General features: G+C 42.6%; 1 protein-coding gene across 5 annotated transcripts; it reads left to right on the forward strand.

Moving 5' to 3' along the window:
• The first annotated feature begins 497 nt into the window (after positions 1-497).
• On the forward strand, positions 498-17,367 carry OPTN (optineurin). 5 transcript variants are annotated; one of them, XM_051795178.1, is made up of 14 exons: positions 498-630; positions 1,311-1,490; positions 3,172-3,374; positions 5,495-5,650; positions 6,772-6,848; positions 8,896-9,030; positions 10,141-10,222; positions 11,761-11,876; positions 12,544-12,693; positions 13,659-13,752; positions 14,423-14,581; positions 15,280-15,410; positions 16,161-16,237; positions 16,406-17,367. In XM_051795178.1, exons 2-14 carry the CDS (start codon positions 1,325-1,327, stop codon positions 16,525-16,527), a joined length of 1,668 nt encoding a protein of 555 aa, XP_051651138.1. In that variant the 5' UTR covers positions 498-630; positions 1,311-1,324; the 3' UTR covers positions 16,528-17,367. The 5 variants fall into 5 exon arrangements, with proteins under 5 accessions (XP_051651138.1, XP_051651139.1, XP_051651135.1 ...); XM_051795179.1 differs by having other exon boundaries at positions 8,899-9,030; XM_051795175.1 differs by having other exon boundaries at positions 499-630; positions 16,158-16,237.
• Positions 17,368-18,332: the final 965 nt, after the last annotated feature.

Here is an 18,332-nt window from a genome sequence, read left to right on the forward strand (position 1 = left end):
AGGTAGGGATGAGGCTCTTCTCCCAGGCAAGCAACAACAGGATGAGAGAAAATGGCCTCAGGTTTCACCAGAGGAGGTTTAGTTTGGACATTAGGAGGAATTTCTTCACAGAAAGGGTTATTAGACATTGGAATGGGCTGTCCAGGTGTTTAAGGAAAGACTGGACGCGGCACTCAGTGCCCCGGTCTGGTTGACAAGGTGGTGTTGGGTCACAGGTTGGACTCGGATGATCTCAGAGGTCTTTCCCAACGTAACTGATACGATGATTTTGCGATTCATCATCCCCCTTGCCGCCGCTGTCTGATCCCTCATCTACTCCAGTCTTTCTCTTTCCGTGGACCCGCAGGGCTCTACCCCCTGGGGGGCAATGCTCCCCACACGACTTTGCTGCTCCGGTTCCCGCTGGGCTAGCGAATTCCTGGCTTCTCAGGAATGCGTGAGGGGGGTAGCCGCGGGGGGAATGTGTGAGGGAAGTGAACGCCGCGTGCCCAAGACCTGGGAGGCGCGGGGCTGGGAAATCCCCTCGGAGTGGGAGAAGGAGGAGGCGGAGGCGGGGTCGGGGGCGGCGGGGCGGGCAGTCAGTCAGCTGAGCCGAGTCGGGCCGCCACCGCCATGGGCGCGTCGTGAGGGGTGAGCAGGCAGAGGGTTCCCCGAGGCCAGCCCGGAGCGGGGGGACGGCGGTGGCTGTGACCGGGCTCGCCCGGTGACTCGGCGGATCGGGGGTGGGCCTGCGGGAAGGGAGGGAGGAAGGAAGGGCAAGCGGAGGAAGCAGCGGCTTGCGGCTCCCGGAGGCCGGACCGGCCCGGGGACGGGGTGGCCGTGCCCGGGCAGCGGCGGGGGCGGGCACCCCAGCCTCCCGGGAACCCCTCCGGGGTTATGCCGGAGAAGGGGAAAAGGAGAGAAGGAAGCGAAAATGAAAGTTAAAAATCAGCGGAAATGGGATGTGGGCGTGAAAAGCAGCGCCGGGGCGCTGTCAGGGCCGGGCGGGCGGCGGGGCCCGGGTGCTGTCAGGGCTGGGGAGGGAAAGGGTGAGACAGGAGGTCTCGTTTCATTCCCAGAGGAATGGGCTCCTGAGGGAGGGTTGGTTAGCCCGAGAGCAGTCTTGGGGATCCTATGTTTTAGCCCCGTGGGAAATTAATGTTTTATGGAGGCTCATGGATACTCTGGTGTACGGGGTCAGAGGGATTGAAGGTGCCTGTGTGCTGTGACAAGACACAAAACCTTGCTTGTCATAGTACAGTGAATGTATGATTATAATTATTTCATAATTGAGCAAGGGATTGAGAATTTTCTCTTTCCAAACCTTGTAGTAGCTGCTTCAGAGATGTCCAGCAAGTTGAAGGGCCGTCCTGCTGAAAATGGAGAGCATCCCAAGGGTAAAATGGAAAACGGAGTGGACAGTGGGGCTGCCCCTGCCCTTATTACCTACACCCCAGAGGAGATGGTGCAGCAGATGAAAGAACTAATCACTGAGAACAACGAGTTAAAAGGTGAAGGCACCTGTGAGCTGGTTTTGAAATGCAAAAGCCCCAAGACTCATCTGAAGGGTTGTTTGGTTTTTTTTGTTGTTGTGACTATGAATTCTGTGCTCATTTGCCCTTGGTGGATAATATTTTATACCTGGGTAGTATTCACTGTATAAAGGACTCTGCAAGTGGCAGGGCCAGTTGATAGGACTCATGAATCAAATTGAATCGGTATGGAAGAGTAGGGAGAGAACAGCCCAATTACTTGCTTTAGAATTTGATATATAAGCAGTATAGCGCTGTGTATTTTACGAGGTGAGGTGAAAAATCTCTTCCTATGATATGCTTTTTGCTCATCAACCTCTAAAAGCTTTTTTGGTTTGTATGGTGAGACTGTTGGCTTCATTACAGACTAACATTTTGTCATAGCTGCATCAGGAGGGGTGGGTACTGCACCTTCTGTACTTCAAAAAGAAGTGATGGCTGTGGCAGGGTATATCTGGGAGAAACTAATAGCTTTCCCTGAAAATTCCTAATAATTTGAGTCTTTCAGGTGAGATAGATTTGTTTCTGGATCCCAGGAATTTAGGTGCCAGATATTTCTTCCTTTAAATGATTGGAATAAAACCTAAGGGATCTGGGAGTTTTCTGTGTAAAAGACAGAGGTATCTCACTGTTTATATGACAGCAGAGCATGAAGTCACATATCTCCTGTGTTCTGATTTTACATTAGTGTTTAAATTCTGCCTGAATCATTTTAGGACCTGGTCCCAGTGCTCTGTCTCATAGGTATCTAGGAGGAAAGTTTTTTCTAGAAGTATGTCTGGTATTTTGCTAAAAGGTTCTATATCATGTAAGATGATGTTCTGGGACATATTTACAGCGGCTGGAACTCATAACTTGCAGAATCCTTCTCCAGATTACAATTATTTACATAACCTGAAGGATTTATGGGCTGTTTATAATATGACATCAGGACATGATGGAAGTTACTGGAAAATATAAGTATAAAATATTTTTAAGCAACCAGCTTTGAGTTGTTTGCCTTAAACAAAGCAAGTCTGAAATAATTTCATTGACTCTGCCTAAAAATCTTGTAAGCATTTTGTAATAGTAAGGCTGATGCTACTCACTGACTTTGTTACATATGAGGAAATAACTGGGCTCTAAGTTGTTTGGTGTATTTTTTCAATGCTTGCGATCAAGCCTTAACCAAATGTTCAAGTAGAGCATTGTTGGGCATATTTGAGACATTTTATTTGATAGCATCTGTTTCCATGCAGTAATTTACCAGTCTAGGCTGCCTGTTTTCCCTGCCAAGTCTCAGTAGCTTCAGAAGCTCAGTTCAGCAGCTTCATTTGGGTTGATCATGTAAATAAGAGGCGCAGCAAAATACCAAGTACCTCTTGTGAACAATGCTTTTGACTTGTACTTCTTGGCTTAGGGAAAAGTCAAGAAGTCAGAGAGTGTGGGCATGTGATTTCAGGAGAGGATTTAATGCTATTTGTTATAGTGCTAAGGGACTATGGGACGTTTAGTTTTGGTTTGGTATTCAAGGTATGTGAGGAGGAGGTTCACATTTCATACCCAATTATTGCCAACCCATTTGATACCGAGGAATGCTGAGCTCAGTGTAGTGGAAATCTGCTGTTTCATGGACAGAGTATTAATGTGAATCAATGTCTTGTCTCTGGCTACCATTTAGAAGCCATGAAGTTGCATAACCAAGCTATGAAGGACCGATATGAGGAACTTTCCATCTGGAGAGAGAAGCAGAAGGAAGAACGAGAATTTTATGAGTCAAAGTTTAAGGAGGCGAAGCAGTGCTTGCAGGCCAAGTGCATTGAAAATGAACAACTACAGCAACAACTTCAGAGCTTGAAGGAAAGAGAAGAAGGAGCTGAAATGGTAAATAAGGAATTGTTTGGATTGACATGCTTTTGAATTGAAAGTCTGGAGCATTCACTCTCTTTTATGATTCATGTCACTGGGAAACTTGGAAATTGGTTAACATCTCCATTTTTATCCTTAGCTGTAACTTATTTTATAAAGTGAAGCCTCTCAGAGTGTAGTAATTGAAAATTATGCCACACCTGGGATAATTTACATTTTCATTAACATTTAATAAACAATAATAATTAACATTCTTGACATAAGGAGTAAAAAATCAGCATATCTTGCTAATTTTTCATTCTTTATTTTGTTTACTCTTGGATATCTCTTGACTTTATCCCTCCCTTTGCTTGTTAGATTATCTGTCTCTCATGATCATTTAATTGCTTTTTGTATTTGTGTTTCCAGGGAGAAGTTGACAAGTAAACAAAAGAATGACATGCCATCTATTTTTATTATATCAGTCTTCTTTTATGGAAGCTCTTTTACTGAGCTCAGATTAGATCTGTGCTTCTGCTGCCCCATTTGAGTCTGACTGAGCTTCCTCCCTCTGTCCAACTTTTGGCTCTGTAACACATCATTTCTGATGTTGCAGGTGGTTGTGTTGCAGCCAGGAAACATTTTGCAGGTGGTGCTGAAGGTGTCTGTGGCAAAGCCTATTTAAACAAAACCTGCTTTGTGTCCCACATGGTCATGTGAAAAGTTATTTAACAAGAAGGTCCACATAGAGACAAACTGATGCATCCTGGTACCTACAGGAGCCATGTGGATTCTGTGTTACTTGATGAAGGATGAGTGTGTTAGGCTTTTTCTTAACAGAGTCACTAGTAGACTCTCTTTTCCTCTCCTGCCTTTTTTATGGAGCTCTGTAAGAAATGTTTCAGCATGTAAGTCAAAATTGGCCAATAAGCTCAGAAGCTCTACAAGGGGGGAGAAAGTCGTGTTTAAATAGTGTGATTGTGTAAGTATCACTTGCACAACCTTTACAGGCTGAAAGTTGTGTTTCAGGATTGTCAGGTAAACTCAGGATTTCATAAATCTGGAATATTGTTTTAAGGGGAAGTAGGGGATTTATTCTCCTTTTGTCTGTTGTAGAACTTCTTGTTCTTGGAATGCTAAAAGCACGTTATTGCCAGAGTTTTCCAACCTGCTTGAAGAATCTAACATCTCTCTCCTTCACTGGAGCTGACTCTTGATTGCATCCTCTTACAGCATAAGCACAAAATCATAGGCAGCAGCAAGTCAGGAGGTAGAGTGAGAGACACTGTCAGCATAGAGAGTTTGGAGATTTGGCATAATCATAGGTGAGAATGTAATTCAAACTCCAGGAATTGTCCAGAATTTACACTGATGGTATGTGGTGTATTAAAGGCATTATCAGGAATTGGAAGGCTCAGATTACAAAATGAGAAAGAAAAAAAACTCACAGGGAAAGGTTCATAATGGCAAGAGACATTTAAAAGTGAGAAAAAAAATGAGACTTGCTGGTTATGTAGAGGCTTAAGAGAGGGTTTTGAGGATCCCGGGGAAAGGGAACAGGAAGAAAGTGAAGGAGACAGTCATTATTGGAAGGAGGAATTAAGTTTGGGGAGAATCTCTGAGGAAGAGAGACTTTGTGGAAGGGATACAGGACCTTGTGTGAAGGTCAGGAAATCAGGGAGAGATGGGGTACAGAGAAGTTGTATGGTGGGGAAAGACTGAAAATGGTGTGTGTGGGTGTGTATAAAGCTCCTTGCCCATGGGTCTTTTCTCCCTAGAATCTTGGTTAGATTTGGGAAAGAGTAATAAGGATATGGGTGAAAAAATACAGCAATTCTGGACAATAATTCTGTATGTTGGCTGATACCTTGTGTGGTAGTGAGAGGCATAGATTTAGGGAAAAATTTACATCCTAATTATTTGTGCATTTGAAGAACCAGTCCCGTGTTTTCCAGAAGCACAATGCCCAGTGTTGGATTAACTTGGTTTCACAATTTAGACTTCTTGCTGTTTGGAGAACCAAAACGTGTACAATGGGCTTTTCCAGGCAAGCCTAAACAGAGAAGAAGGGATACAGGACACCGTTGTGTTCAGACTCTGTGCTGCTTGGCTGGTGTTCCCTTTTGTTTGGCTGATGCAGGGTTTGTTTATCCCAGGAGGGCTGCGTGGCTCTCGAGAAGGAAGTGAGGAACCTGAAATCCCAGGTGCAGCGGCTCCAGGCTGAGAAGGCAGATCTGGTTGCCATCATTTCAGAACTGCAAGTCAAGCTGAACATGTCAGCAGAGGATTCCTTTGTGGAGATTGGGATGACCGTAAGTAAAGGGAATAAAAAGAACACAGTAACCTGCAGCCAGGTACCAGCCTAAACGATTCCATGATTCCTTGGTTTCTTAGATTGCCTGCTGTGGAGCACTTGTGTGTTACAAAATGTAGTGATAAAAGACTTGGAATTTTTTTTTGTCCTTCCACTTTAATGCTCAAAGTAAATTAATTTCATAGGTAGCCTCTATTGCACTAAAAATATTCTCTGGAAAAAAAACCACGGTCCATCAAATTACTTCACAGTAGTTAAAAATGTTAAGTCTTGTCTTAACTGGAATTTCTGGGAACATCAGTACTGTGTTTTGTTAAGGGGCAATACCTGTGCATAGACAGGGGCATTTTCTTTTGAGAATGGGTCTCTCTGCTGGCAGACATGTAGGGATGCAGGCAAACAAAACTAAGTGCAAAACTGTAGAGTATTCCCTAGAGGCACAAAAATGTACTTTTTCTACTATTGTTTCTGAAAAATCTTCACAAGCAAACTGTGAAATGTGAAAATGCAAGCCTCTGCTATCCCTATAACCCCCACATCCCCTTTCTGGAAAGGAGACATGCAACAAGAAGTTAGATGAATTTAATTAAAATTTGTTTGGAGTTGTCAGAGAAAACTTCAGATTGCAGGAGGAAACCTTCAGGGATGCATTCTCCTTTTTTTTTTTTTTTTTTTTTTTGCTGGAAGGATTCTCCTTTGGGCTACAAAGGTCAAGGAGTGAGGTTTGTAGTGGGAAAGAAGAGTGGTTCTTTTAGGAGGCAGCAGAATGATTTTTAGACTTAGATTTAAATCACCTACAGTGATGTTGGCTGTGTGGTGCCCAGTCATCTCTATAGGGGAGAGTGGCCGTGGAAGTTGCTGATGAAAGGAGAAGGGCAAATCTCATTATTGTGTCTCTTATCTAATCAGTCCAGAAGAGATACAGGGAAAGGCATGTGAAGTTTTTGAAGTGAAGAATTTCCAAACATGAAGATGATCTGTAGGAGTTTTGTTTTTTATTTATCTATATTGCTGTGATAGTAGTTTTCCCTGTTTTTCTTCCTTCCTTAACTCAAACAAATAAAGCTCTGCCCTGCTTAGTCCAAATACCAAGCTAATAGTGTTTTTTTTCTTTCCCAGGAAGGAGAAATAAATAGAACTGCAAAGGAACATCAAGAGAATGGTGGTGAAACGACCGGGAATGTTGCTGTCTACATGTACGTAGGTTCCTGTGTAATGCATGTGATTCAGACTTCTCCAATATATTTTGTTGTCAGTGTGAGGGAACTTCTTTCTATGAGGATTGCACTAGAATATTCTATTTTTCTGTGAGTTTGCATCCCTCCATTGCAGTAGTCTTCCTGCCATATTGGAAAGACCCTCAATTCTCTGACATTTTTCCTCCCAGTTTTCACTAGCTGACAAGAGGCAGTTGGCCAGGCATTTATGGACATGCTGACTTGCCAACTCTTTGGGCTTTTTAGGAAGGCCAAACAGAAAAAGATAGAGGCTGCAGGGACTCCTTCCTAGCCTTTGGAGACCATCTAAGAGTATCTGTGCTCTACCCAATTATACTGATGTTGGTAAGAGTCAGAGGTCTTGCAGTCTTTCAGATCTGAACCTGTCTGTCCTGTTTGTGTGTGCTTGGTATGAAGTGTATCACAATGGGGTAGGCTGACAGTGTAAGAGTCCTTGCTTTTCAGGTTACCAGGCTTAGGATACCAGCATTCTGTTTAGGTTACTTCTCAAAATTTGATCTTTGTATCAGCTCCAGGAAACAAGGGACTTTCTTGCCCCTGGCTGAACCTTTACTCCTTGTGGACATAGACATCTGATACTGTTAAACTTTCCGTTTTGGATACTGCCCAGTTTAGCAGCCAGTTGGTTTTGGCTGAACTCCTGTACTTAGTTTGTGCCTTTGCTTTTGAAAGGGAAGGATATGGAAAATGCTAAGGACACAGCAGGCCAGAAAGCTGTGCTCCATGCCCAAGTTGTCACTCCTTACATCAGCAAGGAAGAACAGTGTAATGACAAAGAAATTCGGCCCTCAGCATGCAGTTAAGAAGTTGAAGGGGGAGGGAAAAAAAAGGTGTTATTACAGTTGTGGATGAAACTGAGAGAGCTGCTGACCACAGCCCAGGCTGCAAGTGTGAAGCTTGTTGTTAGTGGTGGCTTGTGAGAACATTTACTATGAGAACACATTCCCTGTGGGACTTGCTTACCTTTGGATGAGTATCTGGCCCACATCTACAAGAACAGGGAGTATACATACCTCTTAAAATATTTCCAGTGTCACCACGTGTCTTTGTCCGGCACTGAAACCTTAGATTGGTGCTGTTAACACCTTCAGGGAAATGTGATCCACCCAGGACGGGTTTATTTCTGTAAGAGTAGAACTGCACTAAAAATCCCCTGATAAAAGTTATTTACTTAAAATATCCTGGCTGAGCACTTTCTTTGGGGTATTGAATTTTGCTCACCAAAGATTTCCAGCTCTCAGGAGCACAGAGAAGACTCTGCTTTGCTTTCTGTTGTGAACTACAAAAGCAAAGTGTTAACCACACGCTGTTTTACAGCTGAGCTGCTAAAATGTACAAAGTATATATCCTGCCTATCTTACCATATAGTTGGGGGATTTTGACTTTCTGTCTAGATGGACATAAAAATGGAGGTAACAGTGTTTTATCATCTACGCTATTTTTCAGAGTTTTGTGTTTGTTCTGGTTCACTTTACAGTCATTTTGAATGACACTTTAATGTCATTTTGAAAAGAGCTATAGGATGTGAGGGAGGTGAAACACTGAAGAGATCTCTGAGAAAGAAGGTGATTTCTGATGACCATTTTTAGTGGAAGATGCTTTCTTTTCCTGAAAGGGAGCGAGACAGAGATAAGAAACATTCCATGTTTTATTGAGGAAAAAAGTGTTATTTCTAGGAATGGACAGCAGCACTTTGCAGAAAGAGCTGCAAAATAGGTCAGAATAAGTGTGTTGGGGTTTGTATTGTCGTGACTGCTTTTGCTTTCCTTGCTAAATACTAAATTGTTCCCTCAGCTGGAAGGGCGACTGTCTAAGTCCTTTATTTGCACACAGAGGGGCTGTGGCTGGTGGTCTTGGTTCTTGGGAATTGGGAATGAGCCCTTTCCTCAGAGCACTGGTTTTCATCACTCTGTGAAATGGTGGCATCTCAAATTGGATCCCAGGGATAAGGGAATGCTCTGGTAAAGTTGTGGCTGTTGTTATTTATATCTGGTTTGGTTTGAAGCAGGAGCAAATCTGCAGATGAATCTAAGAATTTGGAGTCCGAGGAGCTAACTGTGAGCCAGCTGCTGTGCTCCCTTAGAAATGAAACTCAGAAGAGGGAAAAACTTGAGAAGGAGCTGCAGGATCACAGAGAGAGGTATGAAGTAGGTGCACTGTAACATTTAAAGCTGTTTTCTTTCAGGGCTACTGCAGTTACCAAGCCTCTGGCTGATCAGAGACAGGTTTAAAATAACAATGTGACTTGGGTGGGGAATTTCCTGAGCACTCAGCAGTAATAACTTAATGTTGTGGTAGTTCTTATAGAGATAAACCACATGAGCAAAAAGATAAACTTACATGAGCAAAAGAATTTCTGTTTTATTTTTATTTTCTATAGTGTCACAGTTCAAGAAAAATTTACTCATTGCCTCTTGAGTTTGAACTTTCCCCAGGTTATGTCAGAATTATATGATGACTAGTTGAGGATGTTCTCTCCACTCATTTCTCCATAGTTATTTGGTTTTGTATGAATCATCACTATATCTAAAACAGGGATCACAGTCCTCTTCGTGATACTGGCAGGCTGCATTTGGTGAGCTTGCAAAAGCTCCTTAGAAATGTCTAAAGTAAGTTTAATTCCAAACTTGTTTAAGAGAGGAAGTTTTCACAGTGAGATCTGTATGAGGGTCTGTCCCAGCTCAGTTAGAGCAGCACAACTGCTCAGGGGTGGCAAATTGCCCAGGCAGTAGCTGTTCCAGATCCCCACTTCATAGAGAGAGTAAGACTTCCTGGACATGATCTGTTAAGAAAGGTTGGTGTCACAGTAATTGATTCTACGTGGTCTTCCTAGAAGAGGTAATGAGCCATAACCAAGTGATTCTTAGAAACCTCAGCCTCTGAAAATACCACAGGAAAAGAGAGGCAATGTTAATCACTGGATTCAGCAAAAAGACTGACCCATTTCCAAAGGATTGGCAGTTCTGGACTGTACCAAAGATTGATCCCTTTGGACTGAATGTCAATGTCCTTCACTACACCTGCAGACTTACACATCCATTTTAATTAACTGTACATGCTCAGTGTCCTGTGTTCTTCAGGAACTCCCATGGTTGTGCAGACTTTCCTGCATGTCTATGCTTTCCATTCTGCCTCGCATCTATGGCTGTGATGTTAGAGAGTACATCACATGCATGAAATCCTTGAATAGTCTCAATCTCACCTTAAACATAGGCCAAATACATCATCGTTGATTCCTTCTGTTTTCCAGACTGTCAAAGCTGGAGAAGGAAACCAGCAACTGCCTGGACAGTGGGACACAAACTGAACAGGAAGAAGAGACTTCAGAGGCTGTAAGTACCTGTCCTCCTGAGCCAAGATTTAACAGTGTGCAGCTGATTTGTTGAGGTCAGCAGCCTCAGGGTCTAGATTTCCACTTGCATCCAGGGAACAAGGGGCAATTATCCTGCACAGGGAATGGAAGTGAACTTTGAACTCTCCAATATGTAGCTTAGAGGTGGTTCCAAATTACACCAGCCAGAGGGGTGAGATTGATGACCAAGAATTAAGGAGGCATGGCATAACTGCGGGTATACCTCATTACCCTGACCATGCCCAGCAAACAGAGAGAGATGCAGACACTTCTAGCTCCAGAAATTGTCCAGACTGGGTGAATTTCCTGGCTGCTGCCTAGGTCAGCTTTGGATCAGAATCCTATGACAGCGTACTTTAAAATAGACTTTAAATATGAAGTCCATATGGCACCTGGTTTAGGGTTTTTTGTGTTTTTAGTGGGATGTATTGCAATGGGGGGGGGCATAACTATCTTGGATTGAGACAAAGTTTCAGGCAAAACCTCAGTCCTCATGTTGTAAAGTAAGGGTTTGAAAGGATGTTGGAGTTGAGATTCAGCTCCAGAGTCAGACACCTAAATGTATGTGCCTGCAGCTGTAACCTCTCTCCCATAGCCATGGAATCCGTTCTAGTTCAGTGCAACTGCATAATACAGACAACTAAGAGTGCTTATAGATGAGGTAGACTGGGTTATCTGAAGTGGTACATGCTGTGGGATCTACTGGAGATCTGGGCTCTTCTGAAGGCCAAGACAAGTATTTTAGGCCAGGGCTGGATTGGTTAAACGAGACCAGTTTGCAGTCAGGCCAAGAGATGCCCTTTCTAGGGAAAGCAAATGATGTCTTGGTTAGTTTTTTCTAGTGTTCTTATCTCAGCTTTGCCTGAGTTACAGCCTGAGCCAAATGCTCCTCATGGAAGTGCTGATACTGAGGTCAGCACTCATGTGCTTGTGATGGCAGCTGATTCCATGTGCGCTGCTGGGGTTCTGCAGGGGCTCTGCTCAGCACAGCTCATGTTACCTGCCCCTGTTGTAAAACATAGATCTTTATTGGAACTATGGGGGTGTGCAGTGTGGGCTATTTTTGAGGGCTATTTTATATTTGAAGACATCCTGGGAGAGAGGAAGAAGTTTTTCAAACCTGTTTTGTCTCTGTCTGGAGAGTGGCTGGGGGAGAAGAGGCCAGAGCTCATCCTCTGCCAGACAGCAGCTGGACACTCAGCCAGGTCTCCAGAGATGAGTCATTTGAAAGCACCACTGCAGTTACCACTCTGCCCTCCCTTGGAGGCTGCTTATTGTCTTTGAGTTACCTGGAATTTATGAAAGGGTTAAGTCAAAATGGGGTTCTACCATATTTAGGAGTAATTGTGAAGCCTTGTAGATGGGGCTTTATTACTGAGTGTAGAGTGTAATGGTGCAGACTGACTTAGTCTGTTTTCTCTAGAGAAAGATTGATAACTTCCTGCTTAGATCTCTTAGCCTGCAGCTTTGCTATCTTGAATTGTCCATATGAAATTTTCCTTATTTTTTCTCTAAAAGGTTGGCAGTGAAGTAGAAGCCCTGAATTTGCAAGTTTGTGCTCTGTTTAAGGAGCTTCAAGAAGCCCATGAGAAGTTAAAAGAAGCAGAATTGATTCAGAAGAAGCTTCAAGAAAAGTAAGGTTCATAAGAACAAAAGTTCTGTCGTGGCACTCAGTACATATTTGTAAGAAAACACCCACCTTGGGAAGCTCACCAGCTCTACAAATATCAACTTAAATGTCTGTGTCATAGAAATACTGTAAAAGATTGCTCTTGCTTTGTAAGTGGAGATGAAAGTACAGAAATACAGCAATTGTCAGAAAATCTGAGCTGCCAACCTAGTTCCACAAATAGAACCTCAGTGCCTTGAAATTTAAGATTTGGGTTTTAACCTTTTATGATGTAAAGGCAAATCTTTTCCTGTTCACCACTTCACATAATCAATCCCTGTTCTAGTGTTAGGGGAAGAAGCCAAGGGACCTGGTTATGACCTTTTTCACACAAACTATCTTGACTTTTGAAGACCAGTTGTGTAGGTTATAAAAGTGGTTACAAGACTCTCACTTTAGTTGCTTAGTTTTCTGTCAAATTCCAGGTTTTTGAGATTTATAGTAGTAAGAAAGTAACTGTTGGTTTCAATATCTTTGTTTTCTGCTGGCTGTGTACAGATTGATCTTTGTCTTTTCATGTTCCTCATCAAAATAAGCCTTTAAAGTGAACCACTCAAGGATTCTTTTTGCTATATGCCTAGTGTGCCAAACCCAGAACAGGAGAGATCAACCTGTTTTCCTTGTTCTGTCAGGTGCCAAGCACTGGAAAGAAAAAGCTTGGCTGCTGCATCAGAATTGGAGGAGAAGCAGCAGCTAATATACACTGTCAAGAAGCTGGAACTTCAGGTGGAGAGCATGCAGTCAGAGGTCAAGCTGGAACAAGCCAAGACACATGAAGAAAAGTGAGTGTGACTTGGTTTTGTATTCCAGGAAGGTGTTGCCAGTGAGGAAGGGAAGTCCAAGGGAGCCTGGCCAAAGGAGAATTGAATTGGAAATACTGCAGTTGTGTTCTGCAGCCTTTGAAACCATGTTATGTTTGTAGCCTATGAACTAGAAGACTGTAGTCTTTCATCTACTAAACCTCTCACTTAGGAATACTTGAGCTGTCAGCTCGGACTTTCATCTTCCTTTAATCACAAAGTCGAAGGTGGAATAGAACAGGATATAACATACAAGTAGAGGAAGCAGAGGAGTGGCAACAGCTGTGCCACTCACTAGCAGGGGTAAATGGGGACACATCTTGGAGGGCAGGGACAAGTCAGGTGATGACAGTGCTGGGAAAATGACATTAATGAAAAGGTCTATGGTTACTACAATATCTTTGCAGTAGGAGAGGGAAGTGTGCAGTGAAGCTGAAGTAGAGAGACTCACTGTTTGCCTTGGCTCCCCACTCCCTTTCATGTGCATCTATGTAAGGAGTGTGAAAGTGTCAGTCCAAGCTGTTCAGAGAGGCTGAACTTCCTGAAGGACATGTCTTCAGCTGCTGGAGAAGCTGCTCCTTATCTCTGGAGTCTGTGTCTAGTCTGTCTTCTCCTGCACTCTGAGTCAAGACTTGAATGCCTCCCCAAGAGAGGTGGTACATTTTGAACAGAATTTGTGAGCTTGATTTAAAAATACTGGGTGATGGATTCTTCAATACAAAAGGCAGATGATCAGTAAGGACGTACGTTCACACTCAGTCCACAGATAGAGGAGCTCACAGTTCATTGGAAGAAAGATGTTGAGACATGGATCATGATTTTTTTGTCATCAGAAATGCAGATTGATTTGCAAGGAGCTGGGGTGGCTTTTTTCTAAGTTCTAACATTATATAGATTTCAAAGAATTAAGTTTTTCAAACTTTCACCTCTTTTCTTGTCATAAACAGGGCAAGATACAATAGCCTGCAGGACTCATATAGCAAACTTCTTCCTCAACTCACTGAGGCAATGAAACAAATTGATGAAATGAAACTCAAAGAGGTAAACTCATCACAAGAAGAAATCATAGCTTATTAGAGAGGAGCGGGAAGGGATGGGAGAATCTATCCAGGATCAGATTTGGGCAGGAACCAGTTGTCATCCCTTCTACATAATAACATGCACCATAGCAGAACTGCTGTGATAAACACAGATCCTGTGCTGTCAGTTAGAGAAAACTTTATCCACATATCAGTAACTTCCATGGTGTTTTCCAGGTAAGGTCTAACCTGCAGTGCAGTACATAGTCCAGTCCTTAGAGAGCAGTGATAGACAAAGGCACATCAGTGTTCCTGCAGCATTGTCTATAAGTGTAGGAAGGTAGATCTCTAAACATTTTTGTATTCTTCAATAGAATGCCTGCCACAGTGGGGTCTTGTTCATAACTGAATCTCCATGGAAGTGCCAGATTCTTCTGTAAAATTTTGGAAACTAGGAAAAAACAGCCTTTGCAGTGTCCATTAGGGAGTTCTATTTTAACTTGATACAATGCAATTTGAAAGCTCATAACTAATCTTTAAGATAAAATATCAGTCACCACTGATGTCTTAATCCAAGTTCCTTTGATGACCAAAATTGGAAGTTTTTCAAGGGCAGGAGAAGGAAGAAGCAAACCTTCACTTTGAGCAGGGTCATATTCGGAGTTCATCTCATAATGAGTTCTTCTTTGCAGCTGGACAGAGTGGATAAAGCTGTGGTGGAACAACTGAAAGCAAAGGTGGAGTTGGCAGAACAAGCTCTTGCTGCAAAGCAGCTCCAGATAGATGAAATGAAGCAGATAATTGCTAAGCAAGAGGAGGACCTTGAAACTATGTCTGTGCTCCGTGCTCAGGTATCAACTCTTCTTCAGAAACTGGCTACTTCCCCCACCCAATATTCAGAAACCAAGAGGTATTTGATGGCTTACTCTGGAATACTGAATACATTTCCTCAACTCCAAAGCATAATTCCCTTACTTGGCTTGCCTTGCAGGTACCTGCAGAGCCTTTATCACCATATCCTAGGTCTCTGCAAGAGGAACTGAATGCTAGAGTCTGGCACAACAAACAGAATTTGGGAATAGATGTGTATTTAAAACCACTGGCTTAAGAATCACTGCATATGTTTTAGGATGATTTCACTCAAACCAGCATGTGTTAACAGTGACTGAAAAGGGGTTGCTTCACATTTAAGGCACAGAACTGGCACCTTGGCCTGGTTCCACTGTCTGTGCTACAGATTTGTCAGTGTCATTGGTTGAATCACGTCCTCACTGCTTGTCTGTGCCTCGTTTCTGGTTCTGTACAGCAGAGGCAATAGCAGTGTCCCCAGGTGAGACACTTGAAGTGTCTTGTACAGAATCCAGAAACTGCTGAGTCTTCTTCACCTTGTGAGTAGTGCAGGTCTTGGCTTTGCAGCGTGTGGGTGTCTTGAGTATATGCTATGTCTTGAGTATATGCAGGCTATGACACAGTTTTGTGATTTTGTCATATATGAATATGGTTCAGTCAAAGTTACAAATTCTCAGCATGATTTCATTTCTCTGATCAGATGGAGGTTTATTGTTCTGATTTCCATGCTGAGAGGGCAGCAAGAGAGAAGATCCACGAGGAGAAGGAGCAGTTGGCTGTCCAGCTGGCATACCTGCTAAAGGAGCAGCAAAACCTTGAAGATCTTGGCCGGTGAGAACAGACTTTGGCTGAGCTGCCTTTGGACTGTCCTGTTACTCTGTGTACTGGAGTTGACCAACATTGTCTTGATAGCATCTCACTAGAAAGGCAAATAAATTTGCAGACATTTCTTGCTTAATTTGAATTTTAAAAGAGGAGAAGAATTAATTGTCAGACTTCTTATTTTAATTTTTTTAGTAGAATCTCTGTAAGGTGTGTTAGTTCTTAGTTGGGTGCCTTAGCAAGTTTTCACTCTAGGATGATTCATGCTTTCTAAATTCTTGCTGCTGATTCATGTGAGTTTCTTGGGTTCTGGCCTCAATTTTAGCACTGAATCTGCAGCTAATCTTGCTGCTTGTGTGCCAGGGATATCTGCCGCTTCTGGAGGTGGCAGTGGTAAGTGAATACACTGTTTCAAGTACTGTGATACTTGAATCAAGTTACATTTCACATTACCTGTATACGGAGCCCTTTTTCTGATGTAACTTGCTTTTCTGCTTTAATCAGATTTGCAGTTTGCCCTGAATAGCTGAGGTCCTCAGAGTTTTCCAGAGGAGTGTGCCCTAGATCCCTAGGTGTGTGGCTGTCCACATCCTGCTGGTATCAGTTGAGTGACCCTGATTTCAGCCGGACCCTGGCATGATCTCACAAAGCAGCAACATTTCTAGATCCTGTTTCTGAGCAGCAGTTGTGAACTAAATGCATGACCAGCTGACATGAGTCTATTTTCAGAGGCCTTACCTTATTTATTCTCCACAGAAGCTCTTTGGCAGAGATGCAGAATCGCCATGGAGCCAGAGTGCCGGATCGGGAACACTCACCTCACCTTGTCCAAAGAGGTACTGTGAGCACCTTCTCCAGTTCACGGGCCAAGCCCTGCTGTGTTCAGGTTAAACCAGCTTTGCTTGGCTGCAGGCAGCCTCCCTGTGGCCATTCTGAAACTGGGTAGCTGGAGAGAGCAAAATCAGGTAATATAACAGGTAATCATTTATCTTCTCTGCTTGCAGGAACTGGTAGTCAAGACTGGCCAGAGCAGCGGAATATCTCAATATATTCATGTCCCAAATGTGAAGAAATTTTACCTGATTTGGACACACTGCAGATTCACGTTATGGACTGCATTAATTGAGTGCTGCCCTCCATTTCTTCGTCTTCTGGAATTTCACCTGCAAAATACTTTGGGTTTTTTTTACTTCTTGCTCAAATAATGCTCAATTCTACATCCTATGAAGGAGGTTTTCGGGGGTTTTCTCCTTAACTCAGTGGGAAAACAGTAAAACTCTTCCCCTGCCCTGTAGTCACTAATCTTGTTGTAATCTGCTTTAGGGAAAGAATTTTCATAGGTTAACAACATGGAAGTGCTACAGAACTCACAGTGTGTCTGCTGCTATGAAACCTTTCAGGAACATTCCCCTGAAGTGCTCTGCCCTATGGCTGCCCTGCAGAACGAGGCTGACTCACTGAAGTCAGAAGAGCGATGGGATATCTGCTGATCAACTCTAAGAACAGTGAGCCTGTTTCTCTCTCATATATTATATACCAGGAAAGTAATACATGAAAAAGCTATTTGAGAAGCTTTCAGCAAAATGGAGTAGTGCTGTATTCATTGAGCATTTGAAGTGAACCCTGCTCTTTCTCCAGATGGCAGTTTTATTGCTGCCCTTGTGACCATACTAATCTGATGTTAAATTTTTGATGGCTTATGTAACTTCTTGCTTTAGCCAGATGTGGGTAAGGTTTAAAACAGATCATTTAGGTCTGATACATGTAGCTCCTGATGTACTCAAGTCACTTGGTTTTATAGAACTCTTAATTTTTAAGGTGTTGTCTTGACTTTTGTTTATTATAATAAAATAATTTGAACCTGTACAGTATTGTGGTAGAAAGCACTGAGATGGATGTATCCTAATTTAAAAAATTATAATGGATTTTCATATCCCAAAATAAATCTATAACAATTATAAAATTATCTATGCCTATGAATAATTTGGTGGCTGAAACAGGATTGCAGATACAGGGTTGCAAAAATCTTTATCTTTTTCCTTCACTGTTCAAAACTGAATCTTGGGAAGCAAATATGCCTGGACTCAATACAATCCAGTAGTTAAATCTGTGCCATCTTGTTCTATGGTAGGTCTGTTGGGGTCACTGAGAGGTGACAGTCCACTTCCTTCTGAGTACCAAAATCATGAGCTGGGTGTTCAGAAGGATGAGCACACAACCTGAACATCAAAGCTCAACATTTTAATATCATTTTATTACTTCTTAACAATAGTTTTAGTCCTAAAATCTGGTGTTTCTGTTTTCCACATACATCAGAAATGGAGACAGCAATTGCCACTGCTGTGCTACAAAGGGACCTCTGGAGGTCATCTAGTCAGACCTCCCTGCTTAAGCAGGGTCATCCTAGGGCAGGGTGCTCAGGATTGTGTCCAGGTGGCTTTTGAATATCTCCAGGGCAGGAGATTCCACAACCTCTCTGGGTAAACTGTTCCAGTGCTCAGAATTTGTATGTGACAAATTCTCCTGTCAACCCAAACTTCCATAAATAAGTGCTTCTTCAACTTGTGCTGTGGATGAAGATCTGAATCACAGAGGAGAAAATAGTCACAGAAATAAAAAGTTTGGTGACAATATTTTAGTCATTATTTTGCTTCAAACCTGAAATAGAAACTACTCTAGAGCTGATTAATTCAAAACAAAGGCCTCAATAGTGTAAAATTTATGTTTTGCACTCAACAGATGAATATTATTAAAATACACACAACAAAAATATCTGTTTCTTGGGCCCAAGAAAACCTTCCTTCAGCATATTTTTCATGTCATGCTGTCAGTGAATTCTCAGCTACCAATACCCGGAGAAACAATCCTTTTTTTGCCACTGTAATTAAAGTGAGTTTTCTATTTTACTCGTTGTCACTGTTGTTCTAATTA

This window comes from Manacus candei, unplaced genomic scaffold (genome assembly GCF_025592945.1).
Source record: "Manacus candei isolate 608988 ecotype Guabito, Panama unplaced genomic scaffold, ASM2559294v1 h1tg000042l, whole genome shotgun sequence".
Classification (NCBI taxonomy): Eukaryota; Metazoa; Chordata; class Aves; order Passeriformes; family Pipridae; genus Manacus; species Manacus candei.

Coding starts and splice junctions, on each gene's coding strand:
- OPTN (XM_051795175.1), top strand. CDS start 1,325: ATGTCCAGCAAGTTGAAGGGCCGTCCTGCTGAAAATGGAGAGCATCCC. Junction 10,223..11,760: donor AAGAAGAGACTTCAGAGGCT/GTAAGTACCTGT, acceptor TTTCTCTAAAAG/GTTGGCAGTGAAGTAGAAGC. Junction 12,694..13,658: donor GCCAAGACACATGAAGAAAA/GTGAGTGTGACT, acceptor TGTCATAAACAG/GGCAAGATACAATAGCCTGC.